At 38.5% G+C, this 16,015-nt stretch overlaps 1 protein-coding gene across 1 annotated transcript in view; it reads left to right on the top strand.

Annotated features, from left to right (window-relative positions):
• Window positions 1-16,015, top strand: part of ATM (ATM serine/threonine kinase) — a 140,286-nt gene that overhangs the window by 35,672 nt on the left and 88,599 nt on the right. The window contains exons 16-23 of the mRNA XM_030828865.1: window positions 202-291; window positions 2,359-2,530; window positions 3,908-4,107; window positions 6,599-6,681; window positions 6,781-6,936; window positions 8,198-8,273; window positions 8,388-8,518; window positions 15,133-15,250. Coding sequence (XP_030684725.1) covers window positions 202-291; window positions 2,359-2,530; window positions 3,908-4,107; window positions 6,599-6,681; window positions 6,781-6,936; window positions 8,198-8,273; window positions 8,388-8,518; window positions 15,133-15,250 — 1,026 coding nt within the window. The remainder of the gene's footprint in view (window positions 1-201; window positions 292-2,358; window positions 2,531-3,907; window positions 4,108-6,598; window positions 6,682-6,780; window positions 6,937-8,197; window positions 8,274-8,387; window positions 8,519-15,132; window positions 15,251-16,015) is intronic.

Here is a 16,015-nt window from a genome sequence, read left to right as displayed (position 1 = left end):
GTTACTTTAATGTTGTTAAAGCACAATGAAAGATGTATAGTATAGTTATTATTACTCTAAGAAAAGATGTGTTTTTGAAGCAGCATATATCTTGGCCCTAATAGTAAACTATCTACATTTCATTCAAGATAGAGAAAACACTGTCTGACAAGAATAATTGTTTTTATTTCTTTGTTGCTTGGTTCTTTGTCTTAATTGCAGAAGAGTCCAAATAAGATTGCATCTGGCTTTTTCCTGCGATTGTTAACATCAAAGCTAATGAATGACATTGCAGATATTTGTAAAAGTTTAGTAAGTATGCTTCCTGTTTTGCTATCATATTTTGATTCTAATAGGCATAATTTTTTTGTTGAAATATCTTTGTAAATAAGGATGCATCTCACAACATATAGCTCTTACATTTTTACAAATGTAGAAATTAAGGCCGGGCGCGGTGGCTCACACCTGTAATCCCAGCACTTTGGGAGGCTGAGGTGGGTGGATCACAAGGTCAGGAGATTAAGACCATCCTGGCTAACACGTTGAAATCCCGTCTCTACTAAAAATACTAAAAATTAGCCAGGCGTGGTGACATGCGCCTGTAGTCCCATCTACTTGGGAGGCTGAGGCAGGAGAATTGCTTGAACCTGGGTGGTGGAGGTTGCAGTTAGCCAAGATCATGCCACTGCACTCCAGCCTAGGCAACAGAGCGAGACTCCATCTCAAAAATAAAAAAATTTTAAAAATAAAATGTGGAAATTAAATAATTTGTCTTGTGGGGAAATATACCTGATTGCTTCTTAATATCAATACCTAGCATAGTAGTGCCTGCCTTTAGTTTCTCAATTAATAATTGAGAACTTAAAAATTGGGAAGGAATCATCCAGGCTCACAGCTATTTCTATGCAACATCGTACCAAAATTTAAAATAATTCTTTGTTCTTTAAAAGTGACCAAAAATCTTGCCAGGCAAGCAACATATTCTTATTGTAGTATTTATTTTTCTTCCATACAAATGGGCTATGCCACATACATTCTTTTTTCTGGAACACTGCCGGGCATACAAAGTAGATATTGAAATATCTATTGAGTGAAAACACATTCTGTAACTTATTTCCATTTTGTGACACATCTTAATCATTTTCCATGTCACTGTACTTATTTTATAAGCTATCTGCTGTTATAGTTTGTTTATTTAGCAGTGCATGGTATTCTATTGTGTGGTAATAGTGAATAGTATATGTGTATATGAAAGCTTATCTGCTCCTTTTTTTTTTTTTTTTTTTTGAGACGAAGTCTTGCTCTGTTGCTTGGGCTGGAGTTCAGTGGCATAATCTCGGCTCACTGCAGCCCCCACCTCCCAAGTTCAAGAGATTCTCCTGCCTCAGCCTCTCAAGAAGCTGGGATTACAGATGTGTGCCACCACAACTGGCTAATTTTTATATTTTTAGTAGAGACCAGGTTTCACCATGTTGGCCAGGCTGGTCTAGAATTCCTGACCTCAAATGATCTGCCCACCTTGGCCTCCCAAAGTGCTTGGATTACAGGGGTGAGCCACCACACTGAGCCAAAAAGACCATCTGCTCTTAATTAACATTTTAAGTGGTTTCTAGTTTTTTGGGTTACAAAGACTTCTGTGGTACAGATTATTGTACTTTTATTTTGTTTGTTTGTATTTGTGTATGTGATGGATGTAGGATAATTTCTAGTAGTAGACTTGCTTGTTCAAAAGGAGTGCGAATTTTACTTTTTGATGGATATTGTCATTGTCCTCCAAAATAGTCATACCAATTTAGACATTTTCCTACACCCTCTTTGGGTAACACTTTGGGTGTTACAAAACTTCTTAATATAAGAAATAATTTTTAAAGTTTGCATATTATTTTGTTATGTAGACATATTACAGGTTATATATCCATTTTACTATTGTTGGACATTTAGTAGAAAAAGTACTGTAGTGTTCATACTTACACATGAACCTTGAATTGTTTGATTAGGTAAATTTTTTTTTTTTTTTTTTGAGACAGAGTCTCACTTCGTCAAACCCGGGCTGGAGTGCAGTGGCATGATCTCGGCTCACTGCAACCTCTGCCTCCCGAGTTCAAGTGATTCTCCTGCCTCAGCTTCCTGAGTAGCTGGAATTACAGGTGCCCACCACCACACCCAGCTAATTTTTGTATTTTAAATAGAGACAAGGTTTCACCATGTTGGCCGGGCTGGTTTTGAACTCCCGACCTCAGGTGATCCACCTGCCTCAGCCTCCCAAATTGCTGGGATTACAGATGTGAGCCACTGTGCCCAGCCTGATTAGGTAAATTTTGACTATGACATGCTCCTGCAAGAAGCCATCTTGAACATCTTTGTTTCTCTTCCTTGAAGGCATCCTTAATCAAAAAGCCATCTGACCGTGGAGAAGTAGAATCAATGGAAGATGATACTAATGGAAATCTAATGGAGGTGGAGGATCAGTCATCCATGAATCTGTTTAACGATTACCCTGATAGTAGTGTTAGTGATGCAAATGAACCTGGAGAGAGCCAAAGTACCATAGGTAAATACATATTTACTACTTGGAATTTCTTTTACCTCTTTATATTGATTTGGCAGTATAAGAGGCCTCATTGATATCAATTTTGTGCTTATTTCATTTTCTCTTAGTATAGCCTTTTAGAATTGTTCCTTTCCTATATACTTTATATTTTTCTGATTTTTACTTGAATTTATTAGTTTCATATTTTATTCTTCATAGAAGGAACTTAAGATAACTATTAAAGAAATAAACCAGGCCAGGTGTGGTGGCTCACACTTGTAATCTCAGCACTTTGGGAGGCCAAGGCGGGCGGATCACGAGGTCAGGAGATCAAGACCATCCTGGCTAACATGGTGAAACCCTGTCACTACTAAAAACACAAAAATTAGCCGGGCGTGGTGGCGGGCGCCTATAGTCCCAGCTACTCGGGAGGCTGAGGCAGGAGAATGGCATGAACCTGGGAAGGTGGAGGTTGCAGTGAGCCGAGATCACGCCACTGCATTCCAGCCTGGGCGACAGAGCGAGACTCCGTCTCAAAAGAAGAAATAAAATCATACAATTGGTTATTTCGGCAATAGAAAGCAGGAAATGAAAACACACCTGTAATGCCATTGCTTTTAACCTTTTTCTGTTATTTCTCTGTAGAAACTTTCAAAATTGTAGTCAACATCAACATTCACGTGTTATGAATGCCTGTTTAATTATAAGTATTTTTCCAGGTAGTTGCTTTTCTTTTCTTTTTTTTTTTTTTTGAGACGGAGAGTCTGGCTCTGTTGCCCAGGCTGGAGTGCAGTGGTGCAATCTTGGCTCACCGCCAGCTTCACCTCCCGGGTTCACGCCATTCTCCTGCCTCAGCCTCCCAAGTAGCTGGGACTACAGGCGCCCGCCACCACGCCTAGCTAATTTTTTGTATTTTTTAGTAGAGACGGGGTTTCACCGTGTTAGCCAGGATGGTCTCAATCTCCTGACCTCATGATCCGCCCGCCTCAGCCTCTCAAAGTGCTGGGATTACAGGCGTGAGCCACCGCGCCTAGCCTGCTTTTCTTGATAGTCATACTTTTTAATGGCTTCACCATTTTTCAGTCATAAATACCATAATTTACTTGACATTTTTTATTGTCAGAAATTTAGATTCTTTTCTGTTTTCCTACAATAAACATTATTGCAATGATCATTTGTCTGAGGGTTTTTTTTTTCCCCATATTTTGAATTATTTCTTGACAACAGAATCCTGGATAATTTTTCAAAAAGACTTTTGAAGCTTTCAGTGTATAATTAATTTCACTATAATTTTGCTTTTCATATACTTTTTTTGTGAAGAGGAGGAAATTTGAGTTAATATGAATATATATGGCTGTTGTGCCCTTCTCAGTGTTAATGAGTGCTTTTTATTTTTAGGTGCCATTAATCCTTTAGCTGAAGAATATCTGTCAAAGCAAGATCTACTTTTCTTAGACATGCTCAAGTTCTTGTGTTTGTGTGTAACTACTGCTCAGACCAATACTGTGTCCTTTAGGGCAGCTGATATTCGGAGGAAATTGTTAATGTTAATTGATTCTAGCACGCTAGACCCTACCAAATCCCTCCATCTGCATATGGTGAGTTACGTTAAATGAAGAAGCTCTTGGATTTTCTGAGTTGCTGACTAAATGTAATGAGTTGACTGACTAAATGTAATGAGTTGACATGTAAGAATCACATGGTGTCTTTGAAAAATTGAAATTGCTTTCTTGAGAAATGAACCTGAGACTAGTTGGAAAATAACACTTTTTCTTTTAATGTGCTGTGAGCAAATTTAAGTGGATGCTGAAATATTAAAACTTAGATGGGTTTTGGATAGATTTATTCTCATTAGGTTTAATTGTTATAAATTATTTTAATTAGGCTAAGAAACATAGACCCTGAATGTAAAAATATTACATAACATTGTGTTTGAAGTTGGAACCTTGCCTTTGACCTTAGTTTATATATTTTCAGTTTTTTGGATTTGATTTCGAAATGATAGTGAAGTTACAAGAATACTACAGTTAACATTTTACCATATTTGCTTAGTCATTCCCTCTCTCCACACACACACTCATACGCAGACACACACATCGTTTTCTCTGAACCATTTTGAGATGAAGTTGCACACAGGATGCTCCTTATACTTCAGTGTATATTTCCTAAAAACAAGGATACACTTCTGTGTATCCCTACAGTATAATCATCAAAATCAGGAAGTTAACATTTTGTCATTGCATTTAGGTGTATAGTCTGTTTAGTCTCCTTCAATCTGGAACAGTTCTTTTTTTATTTATCATGACCTTCATATATTTGAATAGTACAGGTCCATTGCTCTGAGTTTGTCTGATGTTTCCTTATGATTAGATTTATACTTTGATGAGAATGTTGCAAAAGTAATTCCTCTTCTGCCTTCACCCTGTCCATTTATGTGTCTGTTGATAGATATCTTCAAATCCAAGCCAACATCACACAGTTTATCTTTTTTTCTGTCCAAATTTATAAATTTCTTTACTAGCAGTTAAAAAAACACCCCAAAACCTGACTATCCACTCAACCTGAATACATTTACTTATTTGCTCAACAACCTTATATATAACAAATCTGACCATGTGGGTCATTTTCTTAGCCCTAGCCCCAGTGTATGTGGAGGTAGAGCCCCTGGCCTAGCCAGTAGCAAGTTGGGTCCTAGGTCATGTCCCCACTTCCAGCAAATTGTCAAACATGCCTGGTGAGTCCCTAATTAGAACCTCTGATCACAGTAAATTGTAGACTGAGTCATTGGTGGAATCCCTGGTCATGTTTCCCACCCTTGGTGAAAATGCACGTCAATCCCTTAGAGTGAGAAAACAAGTTTGGTTGTGCCCTGTTTGGGCCCCTGGTTTAGGTCCTGTCGGATACTCAAGTCTCTATCCCTGACCAAGAGGAAGTTACATGCTTTTCTTGAAGTATTGATGTTTCAAGTCACTTCAAAACATTTAGTAACCTCATGTACGTGACTCTTAATGTCAAATAATGAAAAGGATCATTTAATTTCCTTTGTTAATATCTGAAAAGGATTAAGAAATATATTATTCTGTATGTAAATAGGAAAAAAATCCCTTATTATTTCAGTATAGCCAGAAAATTATTTGGTAGTTCTCGGAAACTGGCTGCCCAGATAATAACTACCATTATAACTGGTCATTGCAACAGCCCTTTCTGTCCATAGTACCATAAAGAGCCTTCCAAGATTGCCTTGTGGCAAGATAGGTCAGGGTTTTTGACTTCTTCCCTGCCCATGATTATCTCTGATTTCCAAAATTCATTAATAGTTTTCAACCACTGGTCTATTATCCCCAAGCATTATTTTGGGAGAGTGGAGACTTACAGTTTCAGAATCTTGCTCAAGCTGTTAATTGCAACAGTGGTAATAATGATCATTTATTGAATTCCACAATAGAAGCTAGACTTTTACGTTTATTTTCTCTAATCCTCACAGTTACCTGGCCAGGTAAGTGATATATCTCCACTCTACAGATGAGGGTGCGAAGGCCCTAGATGACATAAGGCAAGTTTTTTACCAGAAAAGTTAAGGCTGTGGTACTGGGATTTGAATTTTCTGTTTGACTTCAAAGCCTTTTGTTTTTACTATATACCTGTTAAAAATTTACAGCTGTGTGTGTGTGTGTGTGTGTGTGTACGTGTGTGCATGTATGAATTTATGTTTATATACTTAAAAAAATTTTTTTTTTTTGAAACGGAATCTCGCTGTGTTGCCCGGGATGGAGTGCAGTGGCGCGATCTCGGCTCACTGCAACCTCCGCCTTCCAGGTTCAAGCGATTCTCCTGCCTCAGCCCCCTGAGTAGCTGGGATTATAGGTGCCTGCTACCACCCCTGGCTAATTTTTGTGTTTTTAGTAGAGATGGAGTTTCACCATATTGGCCAGGTTGTTCTCAAACTCCTGACCTTGTGATCTGCCTGCTTCAGCCTCCCAAAGTGCTGGGATTACAGGTGTGAGCCACTGCACCCGGCCTATGTTTATATACTTTTTAAAGTAAATGATGTGTGGATAAACCTGATTTTTTTCCCTCCTACCATTTTAGTATCTAATGCTTTTAAAGGAGCTTCCTGGAGAAGAGTACCCCTTGCCAGTGGAAGATGTTGTTGAACTTCTGAAACCACTATCGTAAGAAATTAAAACATTATGTTCACTTTAAATTTATAAAATAACTGATGTGTTCTGTTAAGCTTATAAAGTTAAACTTTTTTTTTTTTTTTACCACAGCAATGTGTGTTCTTTGTATCGTCGTGACCAAGATGTTTGTAAAACTATTTTAAACCATGTCCTTCATATAGTGAAAAACCTAGGTCAAAGCAATATGGACTCTGAGAACACAAGGGATGCTCAAGGACAGTTTCTTACAGTGATTGGAGCATTTTGGTAGGTACAGTCTATTTTGTGGTCTTATTTTTCTTCCTTTTTTTTAACTTTATTTTATTATACTTTAAGTTTTAGGGTACATGTGCACAATGTGCAGGTTTGTTACGTATGTATACATGTGCCATGTTGGTGTACTGCACCCATTAACTTGTCATTTTGTGGTCTTATTTTTCTTTTGCTATCTGTAGATACGAATGCAAGTTTTGTATCCACATCAGTGATTTCTTCTGATCTTCCTACATAGCTAATACATCTTTTAAGAATAGCAGAATATAATTTGTGTTTCCCTCAGTCGCTTGAAGAACTACATTGCTTTTTGTTTAAGGCTTGGCTTTCTAAACTGTTTAACTCATTTCTGTGCAAATTTTGAATCACTTAATAATTTGACATATATAGTGAATAAAGAAAGGACAACAAGCCAAAATCAGTTGAATTGTTCATGTTCCCAAAGTGAACAAATTGGCCTTGTCCTTATCTGGTTATTTTATGCATATTGTCACATTCCAAGATAACACCCTGATACTTACAGAGGAGCACATACATATAATTTAGAACCCTTGTACTATTTGATTGCTGAGTAATTCTAAATCAATAGAATGTTTTTTGTTTTTGTGTTTTTTTGAGGTGGAGTCTCACTCCGTCACCCAGGCTGCAGACTGGAGTGCAGTGGTGCTATATCTGCTCACTGCAACCTCCGCCTAGTAGGTTCAAGCAATTCTCCTGCCTCAGCCTCCCGAGCAGCTATGATTACAGGCTCCCGCCACAATGCCTGGCTAATTTTTTTGCATTTTTAGTAGAGATGGGGTTTCAACATGTTGGCCAGGCTGGTCCCAAACTCCTGACCTCCAGTGATCTGCCCACCTTGGCTTCCCAAAGTGTTGGGATTACAGGTGTGAGCCAGTGCACCCGGCCTGATTGTGGTTTTGAAATCTTCAATATACCAAACAAAACTTTAACAAAGAAATTTCTTTCTAAAGTAAGTTTACTATAATGTAGTTAGCCATTCTATGGTAGCCCCCAAAAAAGAGACATAATAGTATAAAACAAATAATATATGCTAAAATGAATTCTTGCACACTAATTTCTTTTACCTTGAATTTTTGGGAAGGTGAGTATGTTGGCATATTCCACATAATGACAAATAAGTTTAGCACAGAAAGACATATTGGAAGCAACTTATTTTAACCTTAATATTCAGTGAGTTTTCTGAGTGCTTTTATCAGAATGATTATTTAACTTTGGAAAACTTACTTGATTTCAGGCATCTAACAAAGGAGAGGAAATATACATTCTCTGTAAGAATGGCCCTAGTAAATTGCCTTAAAACTTTGCTTGAGGTGAGTTTTTGCATTTTTTTAGTAAGATCTCCATTGAGAATTTTAAAGCAGTCTTTGTTTGTTAATGAGTAATTTTTCTCTATTTCATGTTTAACCTCAGTTCTTTTCCCATAGGCCGATCCTTATTCAAAATGGGCCATTCTTAATGTAATGGGAAAAGACTTTCCTGTAAACGAAGTATTTACACAATTTCTTGCTGATAATCATCACCAAGTTCGCATGTTGGCTGCAGAGTCAATCAATAGGTAATGGGTCAGCTATTCATGAAGTATTTGGAATGCTGCAGACGGCAGTAGAATGTCTTACATAGTAACAGCTCACAGTTGCGATATTAAAAATAGCTAACACTTGTTGAGTATATACGGTGTGCCTGGCATTTATGTTTATTCTTAATTCTTACACTTCTATCACTTAGATTCTATTATTTCCTTCAATTTATAAATGAAAACTGTGACTTAGGTAAAGTAACTTGCTTATGCCACAGAGCTAACAAGTGGTTGACTTGAGTGAGGTGTGTCTACTATCACGTACAGGAGATATGGACTGTTTGGAAATTACTGTGATTTTATGTGAGTTTATAAAATGATAATTAGCACATTTTACATTGTGCTAATTACAATTATATTTACTTGAGTGAACATCCAGTGAAGCACTGGAAGGATTCTATCATGAGGATCTTTTATATTTGAGTACTGGAATAAACATGTATTAATTTCATTCTTTTTTTTTTTGAGACGGAGTTTCACTCATGTCTCCCAGGCTGGAGTGCAATGGCGTGATCTCGGTTCACTGTAGCCTCCACCTCCTCGGTTCAAGCAATTCTTCTGCCTCATCCTCCTGAGTAGCTGGGATTACAGGCACCTGCCACCACGCCCGGCTAATTTTTTTATTTTTCGTAGAGATGGGGTTTCGCCATGTTGGCCAGGCTGGTCTTGAACTCCTGACCTCAGGTGATCCACCCACCTTGTCCTCCCAAAGTGCTGAGATCACAGGCGTGAGCCTTTAATCATGTAGTTTTTGTCATTCATTCTGTTTATGTGATGGATTATGTTTATTGATTTGTGTATGTTGAATCAGCCTTGCATCCCAGGGATGAAGCTAACTTGATAGTGGTGGATAAGCATTTTGATGTTCTGGATACAGTTTGCCAGTATTTTATTGAAGATTTTCACATTGATGTTCATCACGGATAATGGCCTGAAATTTTCCTTTTTTCTTGTGTCTCTGCCAGGTTTTGGTATCAGGATGATGCTGGCATCATAAAATGAGTTAGGGAAGAGTCCCTCTTTTTCTGTTGTTTGGAATAGTTTCAGAAGGAATGGTACCAGCTCCTCTTTGTAACTCTGGTAGAATTCAGCTGTGAATCCATCTGGTCCTGGGCTTTTTTTGGTTGGTAGGCTATTAATTACTGCCTCAATTTCAGAACTTGTTATTGGTCTATTCAGGGATTTGACTTCTTCCTGCTTTAGTCGGGAGGTTGTATGTGTCTAGGAATTTATCATTCTTCTAGATTTTCTAGTTTATTTGCGTAGAGGTATTTATAGTATTGTATGATGGTAGTTTGTATTTCTGTGGGATCAGTAGTATTATCCTCTTTATCATTTTTTATTGTGTCTATTTGATTCTTCTCTCTTTTCTTCTTTATTAATCTTGCTAGTGGTCTATTTTGTTAATATTTTCAAAAAACCTGCTCTTGGATTAAGATGTTTTTAAAAGGTTTTTTTTGTGTGTGTGTCTCTATCTCCTTCACTTCAGCTCTGATCTTGGTTATTTCTTGTCTTCTGCTAGCTTTTGAATTTGTTTGCTCTTGCTTCTCTAGTTCTTTTAATTGTGATATTAAGGTGTCAATTTTAGATCTTTCCCACATTGTCCTGTGAGCATTTAGTGCTATAAATTTCCCTCTAAACACTGCTTTAGCTGTGTCCCAGAGATTCTGGTACATTGTGTCTTTGTTCTTATTGGTTTCAAAGAACTTACTTATTTCTGCCTTCATTTCGTTATTTACCTAGTAGTCATTCAGGAGCAGGTTGTTCAGTTTCCATGTGGTTGTGCGGTTTTGAGTGAGTTTCTTAATCCTCACTTCTAATTTGATTGCGCTGTGATCTGAGAGACTGTTATGATTTCCATTCTTTTGCATTTGCTAAGGAGTGTTTTACTTTCAGTTATGTGGTCAGTTTTAGAATAAGTGTGATGTGGTGCTAAGAAGAATGTATATTACTCTGTTGATTTGGGGTGGAGAGTTCTGTAGATGTCTATTAGGTCCGCTTGGTCCAGAGCTCGGTTCAAGTCCTGAATATCCTTGTTAATTTTCTGTCTCATTGATCTGTCTAATATTGACAGTGGGGTGTTAAAGTCTCCTGCTATTATTGTGTGGGAGTCTAAGTCTCTTCGTAGGTCTCTAAGAACTTGCTTTATGCATCTGGGTGCTCCTGTATTGGGTGCATATATATTTAGGATAGTTAGCACTTGTTGCATTGATCCCTATACCATCATGTAATACTCTTCTTTGTCTTTCTTGATCTTTGTTGGATGTTTATCAGAGACTAGGATTGCAACTGTTGCTTTTTTTCTTTCTATTTGCTTGGTAAATATTCCTCCATCCCTTTATTTTGAGCCTATGTGTGTCTTTGCATGTGAGATGAGTCCCCTGAATACAGCACACTGATGGGTCTTGACTCTTTATCCAATTTGCCAGTCTCTGTCTTTTAACTGGGACATTTTAGCCCATTTACATTTAAGGTTAATATTGTTATGTGTGAATTTGATCCTGTCATTATGATGCTAACTGGTTATTTTGCCCATTAGTTGATGCAGTTTCTTCATAGTGTCAGTGGTCTTTACAATTTGGTATGTTTTTGCAGTGGCTGGTACCAGCTTTGCCTTTCCATATTTAGTGCTACCTTCAGGAGCTCTTGTAAGGCAGGCCTGGTGTTGACAAAATCTCTCAGCATTTGCTTGTCTATAAAGGATTTTATTTCTCCTTTGGTTATGAAGCTTAGTTTGGCTGGATACGAAATTCTGGGTTGAAAATGATTTTCTTTAAGAGTGTTGAATATTGGCCCCCACTCTCTTCTGGCTTGTAAGGTTTCTGCCGAGAGATCCGCTGTTAGTCTGATGGGCTTCCGTTTGTGGGCAACTTGACCTTTCTCTCTGGCTGCCCCTAACATTTTTTCATTCATTTCAACCTTGGTGAATCTGATGATTATGTGTCTTGGGGTTGCTCTTCTTGAGGAGTATCTTTGTGGTGTTCTCTGTATTTCCTGAATTTGAATGTTGGCCTGTCTCGCTAGGTTGGGGAAGTTCTGATAATATCCTGAAGAGTGTTTTCCAACTTGGTTCCATTCTCCCCATCACTTTCAGGTACACCAGTCAAACGGAGATTTGGTCTTTTCATATAGTCCCATATTTCTTGGAGGCTTTGTTTGTTCCTTTTCATTCTTTTTTCTCTAATCATGTCTTCATGCTTTATTTCATTAAGTTGATCTTCAATCTCTGATATCCTTTCTTCTGCTTAATCAATTTGGCTATTGATACTTGTATATGCTTCACGATGTTCTCATCCTGCGTTTTTCAGCTCCATCAGGTCATTTATGTTCTTCCCTACACTGATTATTCTAGTTAGCAGTTCCTCTAACCTTTTTTCAAGGTTCTTAGCTTCCTTGCATTGGGTTAGAACATGCTCCTTTAGCTCAGAGGAGTTTGTTATTACGCATCTTCTGAAGCCTACTTCTGTCAGTTCGTCAAACTCATTCTCCGTCCAGTTTTGTTCCCTTGCTGGTGAAGAATTGTGATCCTCTGGAGCAGAAGAGGCATTCTGGTTTTTGGAATTTTCAGCCCTTTTGCGCTGGTTTTTCCTCATCTTCATGGATTTATCTACCTTTGGTCTTTGATGTTGGTGACCTTTGGATGGGGTTTCTGTGTGGACGTCCTTTTTGTTGATGTTGATGTTATTCCTTTCTGTTTGTTAGTTTTCCTTTTTACAGTCAGGCCCCTCTGCCGCAGGTCTGCTGGAGTTTGCTGGAGATCCACTCCAGACCCTGTTTGCCTGGGTATCACCCGTGGAGGCTGCAGAACAGCAAAGATTGCTGCCTGTTCCTTCCTCTGGGAAGGTTCGTCTCAGAGGGGCACCCGCCAGATGGCAGCCGGAGCTCTTCTGTATGAGGTGTCTGTCGACCCCTGCTGGGAGGTGTCTCCCAGTCAGGAGGCATGGGGGTCAGGGACCCACTTGAGGAGGCAGTCTGTCCCTTAGCAGAGCTCGAGCGCTGTGCTGGGAGATCCGCTATTCTCTTCAGAGCTGGCAGGCAGGAATGTTTAAGTGTGCTGAAGCTGTGCCCACAGCCACCCATTCCCCCAGGTGCTCTGTCCCAGGGAGATGGGAATTTTATCTATAAGCCCCTGACTGGGGCTGCTGCCTGTCTTTCAGAGATACCCTGCCCAGAGAGGAGGAATCTAGAGAGGCAGTCTGGCTACAGTGGCTTTGTGGCACTATGGTGGGCTCCGCCTGGTTCGAACTTCCTAGTGGCTTTGTTTATACTGTGAGGGGAAAAAATCCTACTGAAGCCTCAGTAATTGCAGACGCCCCTCCCCCCACCAAGCTCCAATGTCCCAGGTCGACTTCAGACTGTTGTGCTGGCAGCAAGAATTTCAAGCCAGTGGATCTTAACTTGCTGGTCTCCATGGGGGTGAGATCCACTGAGCTAGACTACTTGGCTCCCTGGCTTCAGCCCCCTTTCTAGGGAAGTGGATGGGTCTGTCTTGCTGGCGCTCCAGGTGCCACTGGGGTATGAAAAAAAACTCTTGCAGCTAGCTCAGTGTCTGCCCAAATGGCCGCCCAGCTTTGTGCTTGAAACCCAGGGCCCTGGTGGTGTAGGCACCCAAGGAAATCTCCTGGTCTGCGGGTTGCAAAGACCGTGGGAATAGCATAGTATCTGGGCTGGAATCCACCATTCCTCACAGCATAGCCCCTCACAGCATAGCCCCTCACGGCTTCCCTTGGCTAGGGGAGGGAGTTCCCAGACCCCTTGTGCTTCCCGGGTGAGGCTACACCCCACCCTGCTTTGACTCTCCCTCCGTGGGCTGTACCCACTGTCTAACCAGTCCCAATGAGATGAGCCAGCTACCTCAGTTGGAAATGCAGAAATCACCACCTTCTGCGTTGATCTCACTGGGAGCTGCAGACCAGAACTGTTCCTATGTTGCCATCTTGCTATTCCCTTGTTTTATTTTTCTCTAGCATTTATGATAACGTGAAACATATTTTAATATATTTACTTCTCCCTATTCCACTAGTATATATGTTCCTAAAAGGCACTGGTTTTTGTCTGTTCTGTTCATTGTTGTATTTTTAGCACCTAAAACAATACTTGGCATGTGATAGGTATCCAATAACTGTTTTAAAATAAATGAATGTACTTGAAAAAAAATTACATGATGCTTCAAAAACATCAAAGCTGAAAATCATTTGAGTAACTTTGAAATGTAAGCGATCAATAATAAAAGATCACTATATTGTTCAGCAGTCACATAAAGTATTAAAACTAATATTTCAGTATTTGAATATGCTGACAGTAATGTTTTCATAAACTAGATTTTGTGTCTAACTCCTCAGATTTGGAACTCTTTTTAGTAAGACCATAATGCATTGCAAGGATTTCTAATGAATACGTTTAGTAGTTCAAGTCCTTATTAAATCTCACAGATTAAAGCAAATGTATGCTGAACTTTAAGGACTGAGGTAATGTAAGACTGAGTTGAATGTAATAAGGCGGCAGTGTAGTGGTGGCATTAAAAAAATTGAAGATTCAAAAAGCATAAATTCAAGAATAACATGCAAGTAGCATTCTTTTTTTTTTTTTATTTTACACTTGTTAGATTTTGTCTTAGTCCCTTTGTGTTGCTATAAAGGAAAACCTGAGGCTGGATATTTACAAAGAAAAGAGGTTTATTTGGCATATGGCGTCTACATCTAGTAAGGGCCTCAGACTCATGGCAGAAGGCAAAGAGGAATCAGTGTGTGCAAAGATCACATGGTGAGAGAGGAAGCAAGGGTGGAGGCAGGGAAGGCCATGCCAGGCTCTTTTTTTAAATAACCAGCCCTTGTGGGAACTGAATAGTGAGAACTCACTCATTCCTTACCCTCAGGCCTTAATCTATTCGTGAGGGATCTGCCCCCATGACTCAGACACCTCCCATTAGGCATAACCCAATGGGGATCAGATTTCAACATGACATTTGGAGGGGTTAAACATTCAGACAATAGCAGATATCTAATGTTCAGCTATTTTAAGAGCAGTGAGTGAAACTAGAAGAATCAGAGGAACATAAACAATTATAAAAGCTTCGATTACTAAAAAAGGATAAAAGACAAAGTTGATTAAAGAATTATCCTTAAATATGTGGCTATTACGCAAAAGGTGTACTGATCAACTTTTTTCCATCACATAAAACAAAATTTAAATGGTACATAAAAACATTAACTTACCCACTTTCAGAGTGATTAAATATTAGAGCAGGTTGACATTGGAATCTATGGACTCAACTAATTGGTGTTTGGCCAGAGAACAGTTGATCTTTTCTGGCTAGTTTGAGTTCAGTGCTGTTCAAATTTGGGCAATAGTTAAAATATATTTTAAGACACTCTTCAGTTCTAGGAGAAAACAGATTTTGTATTCAAGACCTTAATACTAAGCTGCTGATCTGAACTTCTTTAAATAAACTAAGGTTTTATTAGTCTTTAAGAAAGAGCTGGTATGTTATTATGTCTCACAGAGTGATTTATTTTTGTTCTGGAATATGCTTTGGAAAGTAGGGTTTGAAATTAAGAAATTATTTCACTGTTTGTTTGTTTGCTTGTTTTAAGATTGTTCCAGGACACGAAGGGAGATTCTTCCAGGTTACTGAAAGCACTTCCTTTGAAGCTTCAGCAAACTGCTTTTGAAAATGCATACTTGAAAGCTCAGGAAGGAATGAGAGAAATGGTAATTTTAAGTAACATGTATTTGCTGTTATCATATGCTTGCTATGAATATCCCATAAATTACTTCACCAAGTTTGGCATAAGAGAGTTTATAATCCAGTAGTTTACAGTATAAAGCTGCTCTAAAACAACGGTATGAATTGAATGAAACTGCATTATTTCTGGGTCACAATGGGTCAAATCATAGCAATTTCTTTTGGTTTAGCATTTTTAGGGAGAAACCCAAAATTTAACTGAGTTTTTATGGGCATATAAATGGCTTCCTTTTTAAAAAAAAAAATCCTTTCCTATGTGATCTGATTAAAAGCTAATTAAGGGAACAGGTGACAGTGGGAAGAAATGGATTGAGGAGAAGAATCTCACACAAGATCAAATCATTGTGGTGTTTACAGTGAAACTTGTGATATTTCACATTTCTGTAGAATAATATATTTTTTATGGTAATGATTATCTTAGAGTTCAAATTTTTTCATTTATTTATGCCCTCGTTTGTTTCTTACAAGTATTTAAGATAGTTAAATAACTGTCAAGTCTGTGATAGCGGGAAATTGAAAGAATGTGAGTTTAGAAAAGAATTTCAATAGATTAGAAAGATAAGTGTAAATAACATAAAATCTAATGAGATAATGTGTATTATACATTTTAAATCAGCCTGTCATCTGCAAAAAGGGAAAATATTGATCTGACAGCAATTTATTTCGAAAAAGACCTAGGAAGTTTTATATCTTGCGATTATAGTATGAATCAACATTGTATTACAGTTATC

This window comes from Nomascus leucogenys, chromosome 15, assembly GCF_006542625.1.
Source record: "Nomascus leucogenys isolate Asia chromosome 15, Asia_NLE_v1, whole genome shotgun sequence".
In the NCBI taxonomy this organism is placed as follows: Eukaryota; Metazoa; Chordata; class Mammalia; order Primates; family Hylobatidae; genus Nomascus; species Nomascus leucogenys.
The sequence above is the reverse complement of the archived record's forward strand: the minus strand, read 5'-3'. Positions and strand labels throughout refer to the sequence as shown.